We start from the raw sequence: 10,177 nt of genomic DNA, 5'->3' as shown, positions 1-10,177 counted from the left end.
TGCGTGTGCGTGTGCGCGTGTGTGTGTGTGTGTGCGCGCGCGTGTGTGTGCGTGTGCGCGCGTGTGTGTGTGTGGGTGTGTGCGTGTGTGTGTGCGCGCGTGTGTGTGTGTGTGTTCAGTACAGAGCACTCTGCTGGAGACTGTGATCTCCTCAAACAAGCATGTACTTTAATGACTTCACTGTTCAACTTCAACACAGTCACATCACCTCACCAGAATGTTTATTACAGATGTTTGATGAACTTTATGTTCCTAGATAGAAAGATAGAAAGATAGAAAGATAGAAAGATAGATAGATAGATAGATAGATAGATAGATCTTCTTTGTGCCAACCTGGCAACAAGAAGTTAGTTGTGTTTGGAACAGCTGATCACTGATCTACTCTGCTCAGCATTCATGAAAGTAATATTAATAATTAGAAGTTAAATAAAGTTAAGTAAAGTTAAATAGTTAAAAGTTACAATGAAGAAAACCTTTTCTAAAGTGAGATTTATCAGAACTCAGGGACAAACTTGACGTTTTATGACTTTCACAAAGAACGAAAAGTTATTTACATTTCTAAAACATGTTTATTCAAAAAGCATCTTCAAGTATTTACAAATCCATACAGCAGAGTCAAGTGTTTGGGAGCTCCTCCTCCTCCTCCTCCTCCTCCTCCTCCTCCTCCTCCTCTTGTGTTTGATGTAAGGGAATGCAGCGCTCGCTCAGACCCTGTGATTTACTGCTATATGAAGCGTGTTTGTCCAGAACATGTTACTCTCTCTCTCTCTCTCTCTCTCTCTCTCTCCTCTCTCTCTCTCCCCTCTCTCCCTTCTCTCTCTCCCTCTCTCTCTCTCTCTCTCTCTCTCCCCTCTCTCTCTTTTCTCTGCTCCCATCTCTCTCCTCTCCTCTCTCTCTCTATCCCTCTCTGTCCTATCTCACCGCGCTCCCTCTCCCCTCTCCTTCTCTCTCTACTCTCCCTCCTACCTCTCTCTCCCTCTCTCTCCTCCCTCTCTGTTCTCTCTCTCTCTCCCTCCCCCTTCTCTCTCTCTCCCTCTCTCTTTCTCTCTCCCCTTTTCTTTTTCCTTCCTTTCCCTTTCTCTCTCCTCTCCTCTCTCTCTCTGCTCTCTGATCCCGTCTCTGTTCTCCCTGCTCTCTCTCTCTCTCCGTCTCCTCTCCCCTCCTCCGCTCCTGACTATCCTCTAGACCCTTCTCCCCTCTCTCTCCCTTCTCGTCTCTCTCTACTCTCCCCCTTCTCTCTCTCTCCCTCCTCTCTCTCTCTCCTCTCTCTCCCCTCTCTCTCTCTCTCCCTCTCTCTCTCTCCCTCTCTCTCTCTCTCTCCTTCTCTCTTCTTCTCTCTCTCTCTTCCTCTCGTCTCTCTCCCTCTCTCTCTCTCTCTCTCTCTCTCTCTCTCTCTCTCTCCCTCCTTCTCTTCTCTCTCCCTCTCCTCTCTCTCTCCTCTCTCCTCCTTCTCTCCCTCTCTCCCTCTCCTCTCCCTCCCTTCTCCTCTCTCTCTCTCTCTCTCTCTCCTCTCGCCCCTCTCCTCTCCCTCTCTCTCTCTTTTTTTCTCTCTCTCTCTCTCTCTCTCTCTCTCCCCTTCTCTCCCTCTCTCTCTCTCTCTCTCTCTCTCGTCCTCTCTCTCCCTCTCTCTTCTCTCTCTCTCTCTCTCTCTCTCTCTCTCTAGCGTTCTTGGCAGCGGGACAAGTGTTTTCTGAGACTGGTGGTTTTGAGCGGTTTTATGTTTGCCCCCTTGAGCCTCCAGTAAACATGTTGCGTAAAGGAGGAGGCGGGCTGCAGTCAGCTGGTTTACACTACCTCTGCAGGAGGAGGCCGAGCGCCGTTTATTGAGACGAGCAGCAGCTGTATTTGGATCCACCCTTTTTCTTTAGAAGTGTATGTTTTGAGTTCGAGTGCGTCCTTGTGTGTGTGTGGGTGTGTGTGTGTGTGTGTGCGTGGGTGTACCTGTGTGTACTGTATGTTTGTACCCACCTCCTCCCCTGTTTTGAGCCACCTCCACAGTTTCATGACAGCACCAGGCCGCTGCGTCCCCCTCACCCCTCACCCCCCCTCACCCCTCACCTATCAGCCCTGCAGCCCCTTACACAACACTCCCAGCGATGGTTTCAACCTCTGTCCGGTAGTTTTAGAAACTATGTGACCCTCTGTAGCTTCTGAGCCAGCCACTTGAAAAGCGGAAGTGCACACGGCTCACACACTTCCTGTCATTCTGCCGCCTCAATCTCCCGCTGACACGGAGTCGACTTAAAGACTCATGGAAAGTGTCGGAGAGTGTGTGGCTGCAGAGAGGGAAGGAGTTAAACATGAACAGGTGGGAGGAAATGGCATTCAGGACAATGCTGTGTGTTAAGCTCTGTCAGTGTGTGTGTGTGTGTGTGTGTGTGTGTGTGTGTGTGTGTGTGTTGCGAGGTCACTGAGTTGCACAGAAAGAGCCTGGTGCTGTGATTGAAACCAGGGTCTGTTCCGCGCTGTCACATGTTTGGATACAAAAAGAGAATCTTATACCTCTACACACACACACACACACACACACACACACACCTTTGCCACCTCCCTCCCTCCCCTCTGTCAGATAGCTGCTCTCAGCTCCTCCAATCAGAGCGGCGCTCGCTATCAGCCGCTCCATTCAGCTGCGTGATGGAGGTAAAGTGGTCGTGTCAGTGTCTCACCCACGGAGCGTAACACCTCCGGGGCTGAGAGAGCGGCGAGGTGTCAGTGACACACAGACAGGCAGAGTGTGAACGCCACAGGGAACACACATCACATACAACCTGCAGCAGTTTGTGATGTGTGTTCCAAGATCACATATTCAAAATACTCCTTTAGTTTTCTTGATGAAGACCTGGTGCACCTTAACTCACCTGTCTCTGTGAACGACTCACAGCTGATCGATGGACATGAAACACTTCACCGGTAATTGATTGGAAAGATCGAGGAGAACTCTTCATTTATCTCCATAAACTCAGACATTTAAGATACGATCAGAGGAACCTGAAGTTTCTCTCCTTAGTTCAGTTGGTAAGTTCTATAGTATAAAGCCAAGATAAGGAGAAACATTAAATACTTTAAGTATTTAAATACTACATTGTATGAAACCTTAAGGAGAAGAATTAAGGGTGTTTTGTGCAGCAGTTTTTATTTTAAGGAAACCTTGTTGGACTTTGTGCGACTGGCCCCTGATACTGTGTGATGCTTAATGTTGAGCTCGACTTTGCGCTCTGGCCTCTATCTTTAATTGATCTTTAGATGTTTACTTATTTATTTCATTAGGAACAACTTGTCCGCACACAATCACAACTCAGCATGAGCGCTGCCTGACAAGCTGAGCCCAGGGTGAGATCAGGAAGGCAGAGCGTCCGTCGTGTCGACAGTGACAGTAAAGAGACGCAGATCAGAAAGATTTTTACTGAGTCCATCTGTCACAGTGCAGGAAGCTCGTGGAAATGATTCCCTCGTGATGGAGCAAGAGACGCGAGTGGATCAACAGGTTGTAAACAAAACCTGCACGTGATCCAAAACCTGAACTGTAACATTATGACTCACGTAAACACCTGTCAGTGACCTTTGACCTGCTGTATGTTCTGTACGTCAGTGAGAACACATGATATCTTTACTGATGCAAATGAAACCAAACAACATAAAACACTCAGCAGCAGAATTATCCTTTAAATTCCCGCTCACTGACCCCCCCCCACCTGTGTCTGTGTCTCCTACAGTGAACCACGGTAAGTTCCCGAAGCAGGACGACTCGTATGCGTTCGAGGAGGACAGCAGCAGCGACGGTCTGTCTCCTGAGCAGCACCACAGTGACGAGTCGCAGGGCTCGGCCTGCCCTTCATCAGAGGCTGTGGGCAGCACGCCCTCCTCCTCCTCCTCACCTGCCCTCACCAGCCCCCGACAGGTAAAACAACAGATGTTCTTGTGTCTTTCACCCGTGTGTCCTCAGCTGTGCTCGTCCTGCCCTCCTGTGGCGGCAGAGTGAACTGCACCCGCCCCTGTGTTTCCACTGACCGTTGGACTGAGCTGAACTGGGCAGGTGTCACATTCCCGCTTACCTTTCACTCATGATGACCTCATTCCAACGGTCGCCACCGGCAACGGTCACTTGACTGAAACTGGTGCCAGAACAGGGTTGTTTAAATCCAACTCCCACTGTGTGTCTGCAGAGGAAACAAACTGTCTCCATGACAACAAAAAACAATGTCACCACAACCAGTAAAAACATTCAACTGGTGGATTTTTATTCGCTGTGATTTCACTGTTCACTGTTTGGCACCAGTCGCAGTTTCTGCTCCACCAGACACAGAAACAAACCTGTGGGAGTGTGTGTGTCGGGTGGAGCTGGACTGAGGACGGTGATGTTGGTCCAGACTCACACAGATGTTGGATGACCATGAAATGTGGTGCAGATATTCACGGTTCTCACCTGGTGCGTTTATATTCTTTGACTCTTTGTCAAATGTCAAGTAAAATGGGAAACAACACAATGTTGAATTACTCCACTGAAAGGAAATCAATCATTACATATTAAACTATTGGATAATTACTGATACGGCATGAGATAATTACATGAACCTGCCAGACTGATGTAGCAGAGAGGAAATCTGAAGTGGCATAAAACTAAAACACTCAACTAAACTTAGGAGTTCCTTTAAACTGTGACCAAACACCTGAGAACTAATGACGTGAGGCTGTTTGTTGTTTCAATTAGCAACTAATCAAATGAAACGATAAACATTAATGAACACGAGTGATCTTTCTCAAAATTATTGTGAAAATAAAATCAGGCCTACAGGACGTTACAGGGTTAATATACGTTACATTGTTCCAGTTTATGACAAACGCTTTTATTTTCTCTTCATCGTAATTTCCATCCACATTTAGAGTTGGGTTCTCCTGTGATCAACAATCATGTATGTTGTTTCTATTTGTGAACAGGGGGGGACAACCAGAGACCCACCTGATCAAAGCCAGGATGAAGGACTGTCTGGTGCCAACAACAGCCAGGCCACTCCCCCCATACCTGTTCCTGCTATCGTCAAGGTCAGCTGACTCTAACCAACGCTGATCTTCATCCTTTAGATTTCAAACACAGTTCAGACCTTCAGCTCTCACTGTTTCCTCCTCTCTGCTCCGCACAGTCCAAGACGTCGGACAAGAACCGACACAAGAAACCCAAAGATGTGAAGCCCAAAGTGAAGAAGCTCAAGTACCACCAGTACATTCCTCCAGACCAGAAGGCGGAGAAATCCCCTCCGCCCATGGACTCGGCCTATGCCCGACTGCTGCAGCAGCAGCAGCTGTTCCTGCAGCTGCAGATCCTCAGCCAGCAGAAACACTCTCACACACACACGCAGACGCAGCCGTCGCAGCAGCACACACACACTCCGCAGACGCAGGCCCAGTCTCAGCAGAGACAGCCCGCCTTCAGCTACCAGCCTCACCCGCCGGCCCACGCCCAGAAGTGAGTCACACTCAGCGAGGAAGGAATAAATCTGACAAAATAACATCAACTCAGCACTCTCTGGCTTTGCTGGAGTTACCGTGTGTAGACTGTTAATAAACGATGCCTTGTTGAAACTGGTAGAGAGTGTCTGTGTATTTGAACTGTGTGTTGCTGTCAGTGATGAATCCACCTCTCATGTCTGATTCCAGAGGATCCAGTGAGCAGATATCAGCCTGTGGCTCCTCTGGTCCGTCCAGCTCAGCCAACAGTAACTCCCCCTCTCCGGTCAAGAGTGCCTATCCCAACCAGAGTAACATCTCACCGGTCAAACCTGGGCCCCTCCCGGCCAATCTGGATGACCTAAAAGTAGGTGTTAACTCAGATAAACGGTGTTAACTGTCCAAGAGACTCTCCGTCTGATCCGTGTCTGTTTCCTCTGTAAGGTGTCAGAGCTCAGGCAGCACCTGCGTATCCGCGGCATGCCTGTGTCAGGTACAAAGACCGCCCTCATCGAGCGACTCCGGCCCTTTAAAGACTCCAACGCCGGCTCCTCGCCCTCAGGCTCCTCCGACATCACCACAGTCACCTTCCCTGTCACACCCACAGGGTCCCTGTCCTCCTACCAGTCCCCGTCCTCCTCCAGCGCCCTGTCACAGGGAGGGTACTACCCTTACCCCAGCACCTCCTCCACCCCTCCCATCTCTCCGGCCTCCTCGGAGCTGTCCCTCAGCGGCTCGCTCCCCGACAGCTTCAGCGACGTGCCCATGTCCTCGCCCACGCAGTTCGCCCTGCAGCCGTCCCCGGCCCAGCTCAGCATGGAGGACGGCGTGGTGGGAGGAGGGGGCAACCAGGGCGGCGGAGGACAGATGGCGGGGGAGGGCGGAGGTATGGAAGGGCTGGAGGCTGAAAAAGATAAAATGTTGGTGGAGAAGCAGAAGGTGATCGAGGAGCTGACGTGGAAGCTGCACCAGGAGCAGAGACAGGTGGGTGACGACCAGCTGACAATAAAACATCAGAAGAAGTTTGAATGACATGACTGCACAGGCAGTGTTTACCTCTGTGTCTTATGACAGGTCGTTTCTATAATCAGTGAAGTTAAATCCAGTTTCTACTTGAGTCACTTCCTCTGAGTTACCACAGGATGTAATTCTGCCATGGAGACGTACGGCACATTTATATAGCGCACAGTGAGTGTGTCAGTGTAACGTAATATACACAGATTCGTACTGTGTACCACATATATGTCAACTTTACAGAGTGTGTCCATATTAAAGGAGCAGAACAAGCAGCTTTGTCCCCTTCATTCATTTTATAGAATTCCTTTATAAAAAGCTGCTTTGCCCCTGGAGGACTGCAGAGAGGAGCTGCACTCGGGTTTGAATTTAGAAAAGGAAGAAAGAAGAAAAGAATAGATAAATAACAAAGGAAGGGAAGAGAAACTGATGAACTTCTACAGGCTGAGAGACAGAAAAGGGAAATGAATCCTTAGTTTGACTGAAGATTTTGAAAGAGAGAAAGTATTATAAGGAGGGTGAAGGGTTTAGATACACGACAAAACATAGACGTGCTGATTGACACATTAACCTCACCTGTCTGCGCCTGATAGGTTGAAGAGCTGAAGATGCAGCTCCACAAGAGGAAACGCTGCTATGGAGCAACACAGGACACCGTCCCTCCCCCGTCTCACCCCCCGATGCGCCACCAGCAGACTCCAGCTATGATGGGTCAGCACTTCTTTGGTGTGACCATCAAGCAGGAGCCCATGTCCCTGTCCTCCAGCTGCCCCTTGTCCTCTCCCAAGCAGCTCAAGAGCCCCCCTGGCAGCTGCATGGAGGACATGGGACACTGCAACACCTCTGTCTCCACCCTGGGGGGCCCCGTGGGGCCACAGTGCATGGACGCGGCCCCTTCCTCCGGCAGCCCCTCCGCCATGCCTGCGTTCCTCAGTCCTCAGTGCTCGCCACAAGACTCTCCCAACGGAAAGTCCTCCAGTAGTCCGCAGCCTTCGTCTCCTAACAACCCCTACCTGCTGTCACCTCCGCTGGGCAGGGACGGCTGCGGTCACCCCCACCCCCCGGGCAACAGCAGAGCACGCAGCATGCAGGTACGAATCACCCTGCTCAAGCTAATGCTAACGTAAACACGCTGATATTTAGCAGTTAACTAGCAGAACTTTATCCACGTTTCCTTCATGAACACGCTTTTGTCTGTTGAACGCGTGTTTTATGTTTTACCTTTGACCTCACCGCAGCTCCAGCAGAAGAGTGGAGGTCAGCCTGTGAACTGCTCTTATCCCTCTGACCAGAGAGGCCTTCAGGGAGTGTTTCCCAGCTCAGCCGACTGTGGCCTGAACCACGGCGGCTCGGCCAAAGCCGAGAACCAGAACATGCAGCCGAAGGTAAACGGCACGTCTCCATCCAGTGTGTTTAAGTGTTGTCACGTTGGTGTTTTGTTTTTCATCTGAATCACCTCACAGTCACGTAACCGTTTTCTCTCTTCCATTCATTTGTGACCTGTCTGACTCTTATATAATTGTCTGTTGTGATGAGGTTCATTGTCGTGTTTCCACTCTTTAAGAGTTCATCTGTTTTCATGACATATTCCTTCACATCAGTGACTTCTCCTTCACAACAACACAACGCCAACCCACTTCTGAGAGTTAAATATTTGATGTGATTATTCAAACATGAGGGCCTTATTCTTTTATCTGCTCTATACTCATATTTGCTAAGCTCCCCTATTCTAATTCCTGGGCTAATGTTACTTTTCACCTATGTCTCATGTAGATGTCAGTATTGCCCTCTCCTCGGCATGTTGGCCAAAAGAGCCAGGTCTCTCCCCCCGCCTTCAGTAGCTCAGATTCAGATGCATCTGACTTAAGACAGCCCCCATGCTATGAGGATGCAGTGAAGCAGGTAAACTCAAACCCGTGCAAAAGTTCAGTAGATGATGGCTGGCCACAGATTTCATTTTAACTATTGGCGTTGCTCTAATTCTACTTTTCTTCCATCTTTTTTTTTGTCCATCAACTCTGTTGCACCTCTTTCATTCATCCATTTGCTTTGTTTACTGCACTAACTGTTCACTCTTTATCAAGTCTGGAGCACACAGGTGTTGTACAAATGTTTGTCTGACGGCAGCTGTAGTTGATTTAAACGAGCAAATGAATTAATAAATGTTTTTCAATACACTGGCCAGGCTGCAATTATCAGCAGATATTAGCTTATTGCTGATTATCAGTAATGGCCCTGAGGGCATAGGTTTGGTTTCAACATTGGTGGGGACGCAACAACCCCACCACCCCTCCAAAACAAAGAGATTGGCTTTTTAATGCCGTCAACCAAACTGTTTATTAACATATAAGATCTGAATTTACATTCAGGAATGCCCATATGCAAATGTAATATATGTACATGTGTTGAATTTCCATATAAATATATGTATATATGAAGTAAAATCATGTTTGTATTTAAAGTATAGCCTATATATGTAAAAATTACATATGAAACCAGTTAGAAATTGGAACAATATCATATATTGACATATATGTCTAGCTAATAACCATCCCAAAGCCTGTCAGTATATGTTCATATTACATATGTAAATATAAAAGATATCTTTATTAGAAATGGTTAAGAAACACATATGCAAACATATAAAAATTTAATAGGCATGTTGTTTCAATAAAGTTGCATTTTATTATGAGTATTTCATATATGTTATAAATTTATATCTTCATATATCCAAAGGATTTATAAATCATATTAATATATCCTCTCACTGTGAGGTGAAAGCTCTAATCACCACTAAACCACCATCCTACCCAATAAAAAAAGAATCATAATGTTGTATGAGGCATGAATACGTCATCGTATAATAAGGCATTAAAATTCATAAAAAACGACATAGTATAATAAGGCATAAAAATTCATAAAAATGTCATAGTATAGTAAGGCATAAAAAATCATAACAATGTCATGGTATAGTAAGGCATAATAAGTCATAAAAACGACATAGCATAAAAAAGCATAAAAAACAACATAGTATAATAAGGCATAAAAAGTCATGAAAACGACATAGTATAATAAGTCATAAAAACGACATAGTATAAAAAAGCATAAAAAACAACATAGTATAGTAAGGCATAATAAGTCATAAAAATATCATAGTATAATAAGGCATAAAAAGTCATAAAAATGACATAGTATAGTAAGGCATAAAAAGTCATAAAAAAATCATAGTATAGTAAGTCATAAAAAGTCATAAAAACAAAATAGCAAAGTAAGGCATAAAAAGTCATAAAAATATCATAATATAGTAAAGCATAAAAATGTCATAGTATAGTAAGGAATAAAAAGTCATAAAAACGTCATAGTATAGTAAGGCATAAAAAGTCATAAAAATATCATAATATAGTAAGGCATAAAAAGTCATAAAAACATCATAATATAGTAAGGCATAAAAATGTCATAGTATAGTAAGGCATAAAAAGTCATAAAAATATCATAATATAGTAAGGCATAAAAATGTCATAGTATAGTAAGGCATAAAAAGTCATAAAAACATCATAGTATAGTAAGGCATAAAAATGTCATAGTATAGTAAGGCATAAAAAGGAATAAAAACATCATAGTATAGTAAGGCATAAAAACATCATAGTATAGTAAGACATAAAAAGTCATAAAAACGTCATAGTATAGTAAGGCATAATAAGTCATAAAAACGACATAGTAT

The 10,177-nt window shown here is 45.8% G+C and overlaps 1 protein-coding gene across 4 annotated transcripts in view; it reads left to right on the top strand.

The window, feature by feature from the left end:
- Positions 1 to 10,177, top strand: part of myocd (myocardin) — a 29,636-nt gene that overhangs the window by 13,585 nt on the left and 5,874 nt on the right. For 3 of the 4 annotated variants that reach the window (XM_022742697.1, XM_022742695.1, XM_022742694.1), the window contains 8 exons: positions 3,714 to 3,898; positions 4,936 to 5,040; positions 5,139 to 5,461; positions 5,653 to 5,809; positions 5,887 to 6,426; positions 7,050 to 7,547; positions 7,695 to 7,841; positions 8,230 to 8,358. In XM_022742697.1, coding sequence (XP_022598418.1) covers positions 3,714 to 3,898; positions 4,936 to 5,040; positions 5,139 to 5,461; positions 5,653 to 5,809; positions 5,887 to 6,426; positions 7,050 to 7,547; positions 7,695 to 7,841; positions 8,230 to 8,358 — 2,084 coding nt within the window. The remainder of the gene's footprint in view (positions 1 to 3,713; positions 3,899 to 4,935; positions 5,041 to 5,138; positions 5,462 to 5,652; positions 5,810 to 5,886; positions 6,427 to 7,049; positions 7,548 to 7,694; positions 7,842 to 8,229; positions 8,359 to 10,177) is intronic. The other variant, XM_022742696.1, reaches the window with a different exon arrangement.

The sequence above is a fragment of the Seriola dumerili genome, unplaced genomic scaffold (assembly GCF_002260705.1).
Source record: "Seriola dumerili isolate Sdu_G_001 unplaced genomic scaffold, Sdu_1.0 BDQW01000068.1, whole genome shotgun sequence".
Classification (NCBI taxonomy): domain Eukaryota; kingdom Metazoa; phylum Chordata; class Actinopteri; order Carangiformes; family Carangidae; genus Seriola; species Seriola dumerili.
This window is presented reverse-complemented; position numbering and strand designations above follow the sequence as displayed.